This window comes from Podarcis erhardii (genome assembly GCF_964252035.2).
Source record: "Podarcis erhardii genome assembly, chromosome: 7".
Classification (NCBI taxonomy): Eukaryota; Metazoa; Chordata; class Lepidosauria; order Squamata; family Lacertidae; genus Podarcis; species Podarcis erhardii.
In genome coordinates this window covers 67,774,190-67,790,652 of record NC_138511.1, presented here as the reverse complement: position 1 = coordinate 67,790,652, position 16,463 = coordinate 67,774,190, and the positions used below count along the sequence as shown (strand labels likewise).

Below are 16,463 nucleotides of genomic sequence, written 5' to 3'. Positions count from 1 at the left end.
GAAAACCATGCAGAGATCATGGAAAGCCCCTCAGTAAATCTATGCCACAGTACGGATTTGAACGCAGGTCTTCCCGCTGAAACTGGTTTTAATAAAATTTGCTGAAGGGCTTTGAAGATTGACTATCGCTGCAGAGAAAGCTGCTGTTGCTCTATTTACTTGTATTGACCACATTTAACCTTGCTGCTCTTATTGAAATAAATTTGCTTATCTTTGAAGTCTGAAGTTCAGCCTCATTGTTTTAAGATACAATTTTTGAGGTGGTAATGGAAATTCTATCCTTCAGTTCTGCAGTTGTGGGAGACCACTCAATATTTCAGTGATTCCTAATGAATGAGACTGTCTTTCCTAATTGTTGGCCCCTGTCTGTCTCAAGAGACAATGGAGTGCGACTCTGGGGGTGAAATCAAACCGCTGTGTTAGCAGCACCAAAGTGACCTCCCCAAGGTGCAAGCCCAGGCAGTGTATATGGAGGTCATGGGCTGTACAGACAACAAGACCCTCATCTCAGCCATGCTGATGTGGTCCAAAGGAAAGCAGAGCAATATGTTTGGCACCAATTTGGCTGCAGGAGTTGCTGGAAGGAGGCATACAAGCTGCCATCCAATCATCTTAGGGACTCCACTCCAGATTTGTGTAGGGTTTACTTCTTAGCCCTTTCTTCCCCCATAGATAGTAAGGTAGTGGAGGGTTAGGATCAGAGTTTTCTTTCTCCTAGATGGGCTACTTTCCCAGCTTGACAAGCACCAGCTGCCTCTCTTCCCTCTACAGCATATGCAGAAGCTGCCTTCTTGACTGTTGGACCCACTATTGATCTTGTCTGCTCAATCTGCCAGAGCATGTTTTCTCATGCTAATTTCACATACTAACCCACTGAGGGTTTGAGACCCATTGGCTACCTTCACCTGGTTTAGCCTGCTAGCCGAAGCTGTTTCCGAGGTGTGGCCGCTGTCACATGCTGATAGGAGCCACAGGTGAGAGCTAACTGCAGGGTGGGGACCAAAGGTGGGCAAACTACCCCAGAAGGAGCATGGTGTGTCCCCCACTATAGAGGTACTATCCCTCCCCTAACACCCCATACATTCCCTAATGAGGCTTTGACATCTGACAGGGTCAGCTTCTCTTTGGCCTATTCAAACACTGGGCCAGGAGAAGTGTAATATCTGACTTCAATCAAGGTTGCTTCAGATATCAGCAAAATGCAGAGTCTTCATTTCCATTGTGAATGCTCAAAAGGCATTAACATGACTGAAAAGGTGTGGTAAATGTGTCCCAAAGAGCAGCAATTAGCACAGGCTCCTAGGGCATGTTTACTAAGTGTTTTGAGACACATGAATGCCCTTCAGACATTTACCAAAATATAGTCAAGTTAGCTACTCTAGAAATGGGGGTTTCATCATTGCTTTTGTGTGCAAACCAGCCTTTTGCCAGGGCAACACAGGAAGTTGTGAACCATTTTACAGGACCTATGGCAAGCCAAATATTTCTAGATACAAATTGTCTCACCCACGATCCTAGGCACATTCACTTGAGTCTAGGATGATTCAGTATTAAACGTTGCGTATAGAAGAAGCTCACTATCACAAAAACTGAAAACAAATATTTTTCCCCTTAAAAAAATTAAATGACTAATGGAACTTTGCTTCAGGATGAGAGCAGAAATCGTGCTCCGGTGGCACGGCAGCAGTGGGAGGCCCCATTAGCTAAAGTGGTGCTTCAGGTTAAGAACAGTTTCAGGTTAAGAACAGGCCTCCGGAACGAATTAAGTACTTAACCCGAGGTACCACTGTATGTTTCAAAACAAACAACTTGAGCTTCAAATTAAGTGTCTTGATGAAGCTGAGTTCTTTAATTGACCATAATACAGATTCCAAGTCTTGTGAAGTGCAATGCAGCTGAATCTGTCTTGGAATCTGGAATAGTTGGGGTTTTATCCATCTGTTAGGTTGGAAATCTCAACTGGAAGGAAAAGCAAGCTCAACAACTGCAGTAAGCGTTGAATCCAGAGGAGTGGGATTCCCCCTGCTCCCCCACCCCAATATTTCTCTTCCACACTAACTTTCTGTCTTATGCCTAACTTGCCACAATCCATGAAAACAAATGCCATCTCCTTAGGAAGGACCACTTTAATTGAAAGTTTGTACACTGGCAGATGCATGCACAGGGCTTATATCAGTGTATCATAATGGTGGGAATTAAATTATTGGCAGATCATGGACACATACAGTGCTTTAAGTCAGATACTAGAGGGAATTCTGTTTCTCACATACTACGTGTCTTACACAAGACATGTGTTATGTTAAATAAGACAACACATACTGAATAAGAACGAAACTATCCCTTTGGTTAGCCCAATTAATTGTTTGCACATTTTGCAAGCTTTATGGGTCCCATAGGAGGCACACACAATTGATATACTGTATTAGCAAAGTCACTGTCACCCTCAGCTCACATTTCCTTTTCATGCGGAGCACAGTGCCCACGTCCATGCTGGTACAGAAGAAATTAAGCACACCTACACCCAATAAAACCCCAGCTTTCTTGTTTAATTAAGCCTTTATTTATTGTTCTGCAGAGTCAAACCAACATAGAGCACCTTATAAGAGCCTTATTTTGGATCTGTGTCTACTGGTCTTCTAATCTGCCCGCAACGGGGCTGGGGAAGCTCAGGTTTCTTCTCCAAATAGCAAAACAGTGGCAATTAGGTAGTGGGGCTGTTTTTGTAAAAGCTGTTCTGCCTTTGAAGTCTCTTTTGAGCTCTCTTGATCCTTCCTCCACTCCCTTACAGCATTTAAACTCTGCTTTTTAAAGAGCAAGGGGTGTTGATTTATTTGGCTTCTGGGGTTGGAAGACTCCGCCCCCCTTCCTGAGATCCAGCCCTAAACAGAGTTCGCACTGTGGAATGACAGGCATTCCTCCTTGAAAGGAGCTGGCATGGGAGCTTATTTATGAGAATCGTGAAGTGTCCGGCCCAGGGGTACAGGAAATACAGGAGGGGTTTGTGCTTCGACCTACACCCCCGGCCGTTTCCTGAGTTCTGGCTGTTGTTGTTCTGCTCCCTGGACTCCAGACAATTCCGTCGCTCTCACCCTGTGGAGTTGGCTTGTCATCTTCCGAAGGCTAATGTCTGCTTCCAGAATAGACTCTCTTTTCTTTCTCTTCCTTCCCTGAGCTACCTCGAAGACTCTCATAATGGGGCAGACACGCTACTCAAGACCGGTAAATCCAGCTCCCTCAGGTGAGTAATGGAGGGTCTAGCTGCAGCTGTAGGCAGGGCGAGAGTTGCAGGTGAAGCATGTTCAAAAAAGAATGTGAGGATTGTGTAACCTGCACTCAGCTCAGAGGGGCTTCCAGTTCTCAACAAGTGACAAAAAGGGATTGTTTTCTTAATCCAGAAAAATAATATTATTTATTAAAGGCCTTTGGGTTGGAATACACTTTGCTGTTTAACTTGCTGCTCTGTGGGCGGCGGCGGCGGGGTTGTAGTTTCTGTGCCACATTGTTAAGAACCAGTCCTTTTGATCTCGCTTTTTCCTGCCAAAATGGTCAGATGATGGGAAAAGCTGACTTTAAAGAGTTCAGCAGCAAGCATAGCAACATGTTGTGCGTTGGGCTGGAATTAAGCGTTTCATACTAAGGTTCAGGTGTTGAGTTATCTTTTTACCTCTCTGATATGACTGATCTTTAGTTGGATATTTTAATCTGTGTTGGCTCTAAATTGCATCTGTGATCTGATGTTCTGGAAGTACAAGAGTTTATTTGGGGGAGGGCTGCGGTGAAGTAAAACACATTACCATTTAGAGAAGCCCCCCTCCCCCTGCTGGTAAGACCATTTAAAGTCCAGAGTCTAAGATTACCTAACTTTGCCAAAGGGGCTGAGGAGGAGAATGCATTTGAATGAAAAACTTCCAGCCAGTAATGTCCAGTGGAAGCAGAGTGAGTTTTCGATTTGGGGATTTTTTTTGTTTCAAGATCTCCCATGTGGCTTATCACTATTCTTCCAGTGGGGTGGCATCAGTTGTCGTCTTTTCCCACTCCTACTTAGAGCTGGCAACTTCAGATCCCATTTGTAACGCTCCCCAGATGGCGTGGTGGGCCTCACCCTGTTGCCTGGCATTCCCTGCTATAAGGGCTGGATAAGGGAGCTTGGCAGTTGAGGCTTTCTGTATATCTACCACAAACATTTACATAGTAACCCAAGCCAAATTACTAGTTTTTCCTTAAACTGACCCTGCAAATATTTTACAGATGGTTTTAGTTGAGGTGACAACTGATTCAGATGGTTTGTGGACTTTAAATATATTTTCTAGATTGACTTGTATGAGTTACATGGCTTCTGTTGTAGGCTAGCTTTCTGTGTGATTCATCTGATTTTTAAGACGCTTTTTTGTGGGGGCAGGCGGAAGGACATACTGCATCAGGAGGAGCCACCATGGTGTGTGTGTTCCTGATGTTATTAGACTCCAGCCAGTTGTTAGGGGTGATCAGAGTTATAGCAACATCTGGGAAGTACCATATTGGCTATCTGTGCCATAGCCCCTAGCATGCTATATTTAGTATTAACCTATTTATTTGTAAGCACCTTATTTGTATTTTCATTGGCTGTTTGGGGGGGGTACATTGGTAGTTAAAGAGGAGTATTTTGGCTTTTAAAAGGCTAGTAGGTGTATTTTGCCTTTTGTGGACTGAAGCTGACTTCCTCAGAGGCAGCTGATAAAGTGGACTCTAGCTCCTGAAAGCTTAAGGTGCAATAAAACTGTTAGTGCCACAATATTTGTGTGTGTGCCATGCTTTTGCTATAGCTAAGGGTACCTCCAGACTGCTACCAATGTATTGTGGGAGGTATTCAAGCATATATCAGAACTTTAGGTTTGTATAGTTAGTGGATTAAAGGACTTAACTGTGTGGCTGCTCCATTGGTTAGAGTGTGGTGCTGATAATGCCAAGCTTTCAGGTTTGATTCTCATATGGGATAGCTGCATATTCCTGCATTGCAGGGGGTTGAACTAGCTGATCCTCAGGGTCCCTTCCAGCTCTACCATTCTATGACTGCTTTGCTCCAGCACACCACTTTAAAAAAAGAATTGGGCTTTTAGCAATGTAGAAGGTGGCAGGGAAATGTGTTTGGTAAACAAATAATGGGAAAACACCCCTGCAGGCAAATTGGGATGAATTTTCATTGTCATATAACCACCCCACAAACAAATCAGAATGAATACTCCGTAAAGGCCAAATGTAATCTAACCCCCCACATAATGTTTGTAAATAAAAATAAATCAGAACAAATGCTTGATAAATATGTTACCTGGAGGAATTCTAACATGTGAGAAGAGTGACTAGTGGGGTGCCACAGGGTTCTGTCTTGGGCCCGGTCTTATTCAACATCTTTATCAACGACTTGGATGATGGACTCAAGGGCATCCTGATCAAATTTGCAGATGACACCAAACTGGGAGGGGTGGCTAACACCCCAGAGGACAGGATCACACTTCAAAACGACCTTGACAGATTAGAGAACTGGGCCAAAACAAACAAGATTAATTTTAACAGGGAAAAATGTAAAGTATTGCACAAATGAGAGGCACAAATACAAGATGGGTGACACCTGGCTTGAGAGCAGTACATGTGAAAAGGATCTAGGAGTCTTGGTTGACCACAAACTTGACATGAGCCAACAATGTGACGCGGCAGCTAAAAAAGCCAATGCAATTCTGGGCTGCATCAATAGGAGTATAGCATCTAGATCAAGGGAAGTAATAGTGCCACTGTATTCTGCTCTGGTCAGACCTCACCTGGAGTACTGGGTCCAGTTCTGGGAACCACAGTTCAAGAAGGACACTGACAAACTGGAACGTGTCCAGAGGAGGGCAACCAAAATGGTCAAAGGCCTGGAAACGATGCCTTATGAGGAACGGCTAAGGGAGCTGGGCATGTTTAGCCTGGAGAAGAGGAGGTTAAGGGGTGATATGATAGTCATGTTCAAATATATAAAAGGATGTCACATAGAGGAGGGAGAAAGGTTGTTTTCTGCTGCTCCAGAGAAGCGGACACGGAGCAATGGATCCAAACTACAAGAAAGAAGATTCCACCTAAACATCAGGAAGAACTTCCTGACAGTAAGAGCTGTTCGACAGTGGAATTTGCTGCCAAGGAGTGTGGTGGAGTCTCCTTCTTTGGAATTTGCTGCCAAGGAGTGTAGTGGAGCAGAGGCTTGACAACCATATGTCAGGAGTGCTCTGATGGTGTTTCCTGCTTGGCAGGGGGTTGGACTCGATGGCCCTTGTGGTCTCTTCCAACTCTATCATTCTATGATTCTATGTCTACTGTGGCACACAAATAGTTATATCTGCTTGTGCTTTCACAAGTAATTAGAAAACATTTTTGTCCCTAATGCAGCCTGTGTATGTGGCCTTTGTGGATAGTATTGACTGACTCTATAATGATGGAAACAACCATTTTTAAATCAGTTGTTAATACCTTGGAAAAGTGCTATTTAATTTGCAAAGATCTGCCAGATACATACACTTTTATTATTTTCATTTTTAGCCATGGAAGCAACATAATAGGCCCTTTCCCTTTGATGGGAGTGGGGATGAACTTCCCCACACTCAGATCATGATAGTTGTATAAACATTTGAGCAAACATAATGTGAGGCAGTTCAGTTTTCAGGTAAGAGATTCATCCTTGACTTGTTCTTAGGTTCCCTGTGAAAAGAAGTGCCACCCAAACTGATTCTCATGTTTGAGCTTGAACTTCAGAGTATAATTAAGCAGCTGTGGAAACAAGTGATTTCCTTTTCCTACTAGGCTGCAACGCTCACAAAGCATTATGAAATAAGAATGTTAACTGCCTGTGATGTATTTGTCTGCCAGAATTTTGGTATAACTTCTGTATAGCCATTTAAAGGACATATAATTACATCTTATCTGACTTAAAGTTGATCGTTTGTGAAATGGTGTGAGCAGTGTTGGAAAAGTTGGGTATTGCCCAGGGGTGGAGAAGCTGTTGCCCTGCAGAAGTTGTTGGACTTCCAACTCCATCTGGGATGGCAACTGTCAGGGACAGTAATGGGCGGTGGAAATTTTTCCACCGCTTTGTTTTTCCGTGGGGATTTTTTTCTTTCATAAGTTCTTTAGTAACAATGAATGAATGCCAATTGCAAATTCATTATTAGGCAATCTTGACAGTTTCAAACTGTTTTAACTTGTTTGCTAAGTACAAGTAAAATAAACATGCTAAATTAGACCACTCTTTAGGGCATTAGACATATTCCCAAACCTATGGAAATTATCCAGTAATTTGCATAGGTTTCCAATTCGAATTTTTCCAGAAGACCCACCTCACTAGTCAGGGATGACAGAAACCATAGCCCAACAATGTCCGCAGGTTCCCAACCTCTGGTATAGGCAAATAATTATGACAAATTCTTTAAAATATTATTTTGCTGTCAAGAAACAAGGAAGTATTCAGATGGTACATGTAGATGGCAAGACATGTCTAAAATGGGAGCAGTGTTCCCTGTGAATCATTCAGATGCCTGAATGAAGTAGGTGTCTCAAAACTGACTGCTACTCTTAATCATATGGGAGTTGCAGTTTCTGAATGAGAAATATGACTTTTGGCAGAAGGTATGTCGAGGGCATGTGAAAAGGCTTCCTTAATGAAAGAGCAAAAATGGAAATACCACTGCCTTTATATTACTACATCAGTACAGTACAAAAGGCTTGCATGGGAAAGGCCATAGCTCAGTGGTGGAGCATCTGCTTTGCATGCAGAAGGTCCCAAATTCAGTCCCTAGCATCTCTAGGTAGGGCTGGGAATACCCCCTGCCTGAAACTCTGGAGAGCTACTGCCTGTCAGTGCGGAGAATGCTGACCTAGATGGACCAGTGTTCTCCCCCCCCCCTTTTTTTTTAGATGGACCAGTGTTCTGACTCAGTATAAGGCAGCTTCCAATGTTCCTAGATTTTATTGCACTGTTGGTTGGTATGAGTAAGACCTCTTTTGCTGCATTTTAGGGTGCAAAGTGTGTGCTATTTTGTACTGACCTCAGAAGAATTGTTGCTGGCTTCAGGTGAGAGCAAATGCAAAGGTGGAGTGTCGTTGAGTTGTATTTGTTCCTATTCCAAGGCCTACTGGCTTACTGTGCTGCATAACAGGTTTTCACTGATGTGTCTGTCATCATGGGGTTTTCTTGGCTTGGTGACATTAGCCGCATGATGACTGTGTTGGTGTTATGTCCAAAGTTGGCACCTGCTGCTGGTGCAATGCAATATGCTAATTTTACACCTAATTTTGTGGTCTTGGGCCTGAAAGAAATACACTTGCTATGGAGCAAAGTATATAGCTTTGCACTTGTAATCTTTTTCTTTTTTCATCACTTGGGGACATACGACTTATCATATAAAGTAGAGCCCTGTGGCTTAATAAATACTATATGAATTATTGTGGCATACATTTACAAGGGCTAGAGCTTATTTCATCAGATGCAAGAAGTGCTGCCTTCACATGAATTATGAGTGCATACACACATCTGTTTGCATATCTATATTTGTATGTTTAATTTATTTGCTGATGTTAATGTATTGGATGAAGTGAACACGTAGCCACAAAAGCTTGTGCCTCATAAAAACTGGTAGTTTCTAAGGTGCCATGGCACTCCTTCCTGTGTTTGTTGTAACTAACCTTGCTACCCTTTTGGAATGTATAACACAAGAAAGCTTTAAAAAGAAGAAGAAGTAGGTAAAATAGTGATAGAACCAGACAGCCCATGCTCACAAAGTCTTTGAATGGTGAAGGGATACGAGCATCTCAACTGCATCAGTCCCTGTCATCCAGCCATTCATAACATCCTTAAAAATAAGAGTGAGCCAGTTTCTTTGACCACATGTGGTGCTTTGATTCATTAGGGTTACTGCATTTAACTGTTGTTGTTCCATTCCCCTCTACTTGCGGTTGAATGCAGTCGCTACACACCTGTGCCAACCCATTGTGTGTTTCCAATGAATTGCCTCTTTAGAACCACTATTCAGTGGAATATCAATGTTCCCATTGCCTTTTTGCCTAGTACTATAATTGAATATTGTAATTTGAAGCAACTTGTCAATAGAAAAATGTGCCTTGGTGTGAAAGCTGTGGGTGTTCACATAAGTTTCAGCTTCTTGTTTAATAAAATATATGAAGGTGTTTAAGACACATTATTTTATTATGTTTATTATATCTTCCATCACTGAGGTCAAGGGGTTCTCAGGCAGCTTGCCATCTGAGCACTGATCAGACTCAGACTTGTTTCGATTCAGCAAGATGGGTGTACTGTGTGTTATCTGACTGTGCAGCTTAGAAACAATTAAAATAAATCTCTCTCTCGTATTAAGACCGAATATACCATGGTAGTGCCTTATATTATATAGAACTCTAAAAATAATTCATCTTGGTCAACTGATATGGCTTCTGCAAAAGGTGATACACCGTCCTTCGATAAAAAATATTTTGGTGTGTGGGTATTTGCAGTACTCTAAATTTATCTTCCTGTCAGCTATCAAACGTGTTGCTGCTGCTCCCTTTAATAGCAAATTCAGGTAGTGGGTGGTGTCAGGAGTGGAGCCAAAAACAGGACCACTGAGGGAACATTAACTAAGGTCTGTGGAAGTATTCCCCAAACCCACAACTTCTTTTAAAATCAAAGCCAAGGGGGCAACCCTTCCACCAAAACATCATCTTGGGCACTGAGCATACTCAGCAGCCATGGAATGCTGAGGGTCAGTTGGAAAAGAGAACAGGAAACTATGCTTATGGGTGACACTAAGGCTACCTGGCACCTTGCACTGGAGTACACCTATGTGGAAAATGAGGATATACTGCAACATTTTGTTGCAGGTCCTGCTAGGTTCTTCTTTACACATACAGTGGTACCTTGGGTTACATACGCTTCAGGTTACAGACTCCACTAACCGAGAAATAGTGCTTCAGGTTAAGAACTTTGCTTCAGGATGAGAACAGAAATCGTGCTCCGGCGGCACGGCAGCAGTGGGAGGCCCCATTAGCTAAAGTGGTGCTTCAGGTTAAGAACAGTTTCAGGTTAAGAACGGACCTCCAGAACGAATTAAGTACTTAACCCGAGGTACCACTGTATAATCCTGAAACAGTGTTGTGTCAAACGTCTTTCGCTGTAGGTGAAGCTTCATCTCCCAAATCCAGCAATTGCTATTCAGTGAGCCATGCTTACGAAAATCACTCCTTGGTTTAGATTGCCTTTGGGTCTGAGGCTGAGGTCCCAGTGACCCTCTTCACAGTGTTCATAATTCATATTTATTGGTATATGCAAGAGTCTTAATCTTCAACAGGAATGCCATGTCACCCAAGTGTCAGCCTCTTCAGTAATTGTGATTGTTGGCGCATTTGTCTTGTGTGTCTCTCACTGATGACATACGTGAATAAATCCTTATAGAATTTTGATGCTTCATTGTACCTCTACTGAAGTGCTCCACTCTCAATCACAGATCTTCTGATGGGGCACTTCCCCAGTGGTTCCCCATTGTCCTGAGATTTGTTTCGCCTTTACTAGGGCCTTTAGTATGGCAGTCTCTACCCTGTGGAACTCCTTGCCAGTGGATGTTTGGTAGGAATCGTTCCTACCTTCTTTTACACATTTCCTGAAAACTGTTCTGTTTCGGCAGGTCATTGCAATATGCTTCCTCCTTCCTTTAAACCAAGCAATACTTACTGATGTTTTATTGGTGTTTTTATTGATGTTTTTACTGGTGCTTTTAGTGGTTTGATTATAATCTTGTATGTTGTATACCACTGTGTTGTACTTTTATGAAAGTGGATTATAAATACTTCAACAAATAAATAAATCTGTGTTCAGAATATGTACCAACATAGGAAAATGTTTGATTTGCTGTATGAAATTGTTTGGGATTAAAAGATGGTCATGAATTTATAAATGTACACTTACTTAGATTGTCTGCTCTGGTAACCTTGTTGCCAAATGTACTTAAAAGTTCACACATACTGGGAATCACAGGCACAGTAGAACTGTAAAAAAAAAAAGTATAATATGATCCAGATTGTGATATTCTACTCACCTTTCTCAGAATCTGTGCAGTGCAAAAGCTTGAATATTCCAATGCAAGGAGACATTGGTCTGATATAAGAACTGCTCTGTATCTTTATTCCTTAGGACCAAATTTATAGCAAGATTATGAATAATAATAATAATAAAATTTGTTTATACCCCGCCCTCCCAGGCCAGAGCCGGGCTCAGGGCGGCTAACACCAGTAAAATTACAGTAAAAACTTAATAAGAAAAGAAAAGAAAAATTAAAATACAGGTTAAAATGCAATTTAAAATGCAGCCTCATTTTAAAATTAGCCCATAGATCAAAACCATAAGGGGAGGGAAATAAAAGGGTCAGGCTGAGTCCAAACCAAAGACCAGACGGAACAGCTCTGTCTTGCAGGCCCTGCGGAAAGATGTCAAGTCCCGCAGGGCCCTAGTCTCTTGTGGCAGAGCGTTCTACCAAGTCGGGGCCAGTACTGAAAAGGCCCTGGTCCTAGTTGAGACGAATCTAACCACCTTGCGACCTGGGACCTCCAAAATGTTGTCATTTGTGCACCTTAAGGTCCTCCGCGGGGCATACCAGGAGAGGCGGTCCCGTAGGTAAGTGGGTCCTAGGCCGCAGTTATTTATTCTGCTTGACTTTTAAACATCTGCTTTATTTGGGTTTCCCTCCTAGCTTGCACAAATAATTTTTGTGGCACAAATGTCAGATAGCTGAATTGGCATCAGAATTAATTGCTAGTGCGATTGAACTGGGTATTTTCATATACTTTGGACACTAGAGTTAAGGTATAAATCCTCACCCAACATTGAATCTCACTGTATCTTGGGCTAGTCACATACTCTCAGCCTGACCTACCTCACAATGTGCGGTTGTGAAGATCAAATGGAGGAGGGCAATGTACTTGAGCTCCTTGAAGGAAAGGCATTATATAAATATAAGAATTTCTTAAAAGGTGGAAATTTCCCTCAGGTGATTGATCTGGTATTGTAGTGCTCATCTGTTGTAGTACATGTGTTATAGTTGTAATGTTGTGGATATGTGTCTTCCAAGAGTTTTAAATGTTTTATACTGTTTTCCTGGAATATGTTTTGATTTGTGAACCACTTTGATTAGTGTTTGCATTTGTGGTTTTTATTTTGCTCAACACGAGAATAAATTCATACATTGAGAGGCCGCCTTCTACTGAGTGAGACAGCTGGCCTAGCTAGTTTGGTGATGTCTACACAGCAACTCTCTTGAATCTCAGACAAAGGTCTTTCCCACCACTTGCTACCTGAGATCCTTTAGAGATGGAAGTGCAAAGAACTGAACCTGGGCCCATCGGCAGGGAAAGCTGAGCTGCAGCCCTACCCATTTCTCAGTTCCACCTGTTGTGTCTTCCGGAAGGCACTGATGTGTCTATTTTTCCCAACTTCATGACTCAGACGTGAAGTTGGTGTGTGCTCTCTGAAGCTCTTTCTTACGCAACAAAGATTGATCAGCACCAAGAGGGGCTTTTATGCAAGCCCTTCTATTTTTAATATATATTTTTTAAGAACAAATCTGGACATGAAATGCCAGTGTGCAGTTGTTTCCTTGGGTTGCCACGTGCCTCATCTCTGCTCTTGCCGAAATCCAGATTTGTTCCGGGGGAATCCAAGGGAACACACGCCCCATCACCTCAGTGCATAAGCCATCTCTGAGTAATGCAGTTACCTGAAATGCCTCACTCCTAAAGAATACTGGGAGCAGCTGATTCACCCACTAATTAATCATACAGAACCAACAGAAGACACTGCTGCTTCATAAGGTGGATCTTTTAGTGGCTCTTCTGTTTGTGTCAGTGGTATCCCACTCATCCCAGCAGCTCTTCTGAAAGCACCTCATGCCCCTGAACTGTTTCCTTTTCTTCCTCTTCCCTCCTTGTCCCCCTTTCCTCTTGTGTCATGCTGTTAGATTATATGCCTGTGGGCAGGGACTGTCTTGCTACAAATGGTTGTACGTAAACCACTCTGGGAGCATTTGTGACTGTAGACATGCTCTAAATAAATGAATAAGTGGAAGTGAATGTTAATAAACTCCTAAAGGCCAAAAGGGACGTGGTGTGGGTAGGAGGTCCATGAACTGTTTTGACTTCTTTTTTACTTAATCAGCTGTGTGCTGCAATGGTGGTGATGGATTAGAACAGGCAGTAATCTTTTACCTACATTCTTCCCCTCCCCCAATCCTGCTGTTATTAATCCTACTGATGGAAAAGACAACCTGTATCATATCTGTGTTATTTTTCTCCAGCTGGGTAATAACTTGGAGGGGGCGGGAAATCAAAACCCCAGATCTCCCAAGTCACATCTGTTTTCACTCTGAGCTATAAGAATAGCATCTAGAAGTTTTTATTAGACTTCATTGGACATTTTAGCATAATTCTGTGTCAGTCTTGTTTAGGATGATGGAAAACTGTTCTTAATTATAAACTAACCAGAATAAAGGGCAAACTATTGTATGCCTTAGGTTAAGTGGTGGTTTGGCCATGCATTTATCTTTTTATTTTAAATTGTAGCCATGCTGTTGTTGTTTTTCGCTTCTTACATGTTATTTGTCAGTGTCTCTGAATTTTACAAGCCCAAGAGTAAAAAGCAGAATTGTTAAACTGATTGTGCATTCTAAGCAATTCAGGCATTGTATTGAATTTCAACTGTGATAAACACAAAAGCAGGCTTAATTGTGACACGTAAACTGCCTAATTTATCATTTTGTTTAGTGCTCTATCTTGACATCCAGAGGGTTTTGCAAAAGGGGAAAAAAGAAACCCTCCTAACTTTTTATATAAAAGTGAAGAAGTGACAGGTGGGTCAACTTTGCATGCCACCCATTAATTAGAGGATCAGAAAACTTATTTTAAGGAGGGAACATAGCTAGTTTTGCTCCAGAACGTCCTATCAAATCCTGGGTTTCAAAAAGTACTTGAAGTGCATCCCAAATATATTTTGAGGTCAACTTTGCTGGTCTTCTGTCACAACATAGGTGTTTGCTGTTTTGCATGGCACCATTACTGACCATGAATAGGCTTGGAAATGTTTGCTCACCATTTCTTGCCAGACAAAAGTTCAGAATGCTCCAATGAGCATTGTGAATACACTTCTTGGCAATTGAATGTTTCTGACTGCTGGCAGGCATCTCCCTGATGCAGAATGAATTTTTCTTTCCTTCCTTCCTTCCTTCCTTCCTTTCTTCTGGTAGTACCCTTCCTTCTTCCCTTATGTGTGGAAAGAAGCAGGCTTTGCACAGACTTAGTTGATCCATGTTTGGATCCAGGTTGTCAGCATCTGCGTTACAGATTAATGTTATAGGTCACAGCAGAAGGAGGAGAGACAGTGCATCTTGGAAGTGCTTCTGTTTCCCTGATCACCTCCTTGCCATTCCTGCCTGCACATTTTAATGAAGTTAATGGCATTCATTTAGCTAGACAAAGGAATCTGATGAATTGTTCTTCTCTGAGTAAAATGTGATGTGGAAATCATGCTTTCCTTGCTCAGTCTTCTTCTTCTGGAATGTTTTATTGTCCTTTATCTAGTATCCTGTTGGTTTGAGCTTCCCTAGTATATGCCACAAAGATGATAGACATCCTATACAGGGTGTGTGTGTGTGTGTGTGTGTGTGTGTGAGTGTGAGTGAGAGAGAGAGAGAGAGAGAGGAGCAAATGTATTTACAGTGGTACCTCGGGTTAAGTATTTAATTTGTTCTGGAGGTCTGTTCTTAACCTGAAACTGTTCTTAACCTGAAGACCATTTTAGCTAATGGGGCCTCCTGCCGCCGCCGGAGCACGATTTCTGTTATCATCCTGAAGCAAAGTTCTTAACCCAAGGTACTATTTCTGGGTTAGCGGAGTCTGTAACCTGAAGCGAATGTAACCTGAAGTGTATGTAACCTGAGGTACCACTGTATTTCTAAAGTGGTTTTCCGTATGGTTTTTATGGTTTTCAGTGTGCCATGCTGCTGTTCTTGTAAAAATGCTTTGTGAGTAACACTGAGAGAGGAGGATTTAGTTAAGGAAATTAAATGAGGTTTAAATGGGGATTGGAAGCTTGATTTTATAATGTTCAAACCCTATCTACTGCATTCTACTTTCACTGCATCACAAACCACTGTAGATTCACTTGAACATGCTGGAAGGATTTGTGTAACACCACTTTATGGTGTCCAACACCTGTTGATTGTCTGAATATTTTATAGTATGCAAAGTGTGACAATATGATGAAATAGTGCTGCTATTATCTTTCTAGGGTTTTGCACCCATAGGGTATAATGTTTGCTCTGAGCTCCTAAACTAGGGGACTCATGACATTTGGACTCCTATAGTATCCTGATTTATTTATTGGGAATGGATACCTTTTTCACTTTTAAGTAAAATGAAACTTCACAACATTAAAGCTAAATCGCTCAAAAAATGTAGTGGCTGAAATAGTACAATAGGAAAGAGTTCTCCTCCTCCTGTTTTTGGTGGGTAATATTTCAAAGGCTAGCCTTGCTCTTTGATTATGTCTGCTGATTATGGTTTGGTTGGCCCCTTCCTTTCCCCCTCTCTTTTAATTGTTTCTTTTTCATTCTGTGTCAGGAGTGGCAAACGTGTTCTTGGGGTGGGGGACTCATCTGGACATGAAGCCAGTATTTATACCCCACACCAAAGACCTCACCAAAATTTGTGGCTGCAAAAATAACATACAATATAGAGCAGGGGTTTTCAACCTGGTCCCTACCACCCACTAGTGGGCGTTTCAGGATTCTAGGTGGGTGGTAGGGGGTTCTAAGGCATCCTTCCATCGAGCACTGGTGGGAGGTAAGGAAATTTTACCATCAAGAAAGATGCATTAGTGGGCGGTAGGTATAAAAAGGTTGACTACCCCTGATATAGAGTATACATGATGCTGGGGTGGGTGGAGAGGTTTAAACCAGTTAGCCAGCCCAGTGTCTTGATGGGTATGTAAAGTACCCCTCTTCATTCAATTGATTGATCATCTGATGAGTGGAGAAGAGGTGAGAACAACCCCCCACCTCAGCTGGTTTGCATGGGTGGGGCTGTATACCTGTGTGTGAGAGAGCAAGAGTGTGGGGTAAACATACACACCACTGGCAAGAAGCCCCCTACAGGATTGGCCCAAGAGTGAGTACGGCCTTATGGCCACAAAAGGTTAGCTGCCCCTGTTAACCTTTTAACTGATTATATTTTAACCATTGGTAGCTGTTTTGGAAGTTTTTCCAACTGGAAAAAAGTAGGATCAAAGTGTGCTTGAAATGTAATAATAATTAAAAAAGGGGGCAGAGGCAGGAGCAGCTATTGGTGAACCTGAGGTCTATGAAACGGGCACCTGCTTGCCAGTGGAGGCATTTATGCAGCTAGCCTTGCCATCAGTTGATCCATGT

General features: G+C 42.2%; 1 protein-coding gene across 3 annotated transcripts in view; it reads left to right on the top strand.

The window, feature by feature from the left end:
- PHACTR4 (phosphatase and actin regulator 4) overlaps positions 1-16,463 on the top strand; it is an 89,856-nt gene that overhangs the window by 44,218 nt on the left and 29,175 nt on the right. Inside the window, exon 1 of one of the 3 annotated variants that reach the window (XM_081868937.1) lies at positions 2,872-3,238. The exons of 1 other annotated variant lie outside the window; for it this stretch is intronic. In XM_081868937.1, the coding sequence (XP_081725063.1) occupies positions 3,193-3,238 (46 nt within the window). In that variant the 5' untranslated portion in view covers positions 2,872-3,192. Of the gene's footprint in view, positions 1-2,871; positions 3,239-16,463 lie in introns of those variants that run through there. One more of the 3 variants, XM_081868939.1, reaches the window with a different exon arrangement.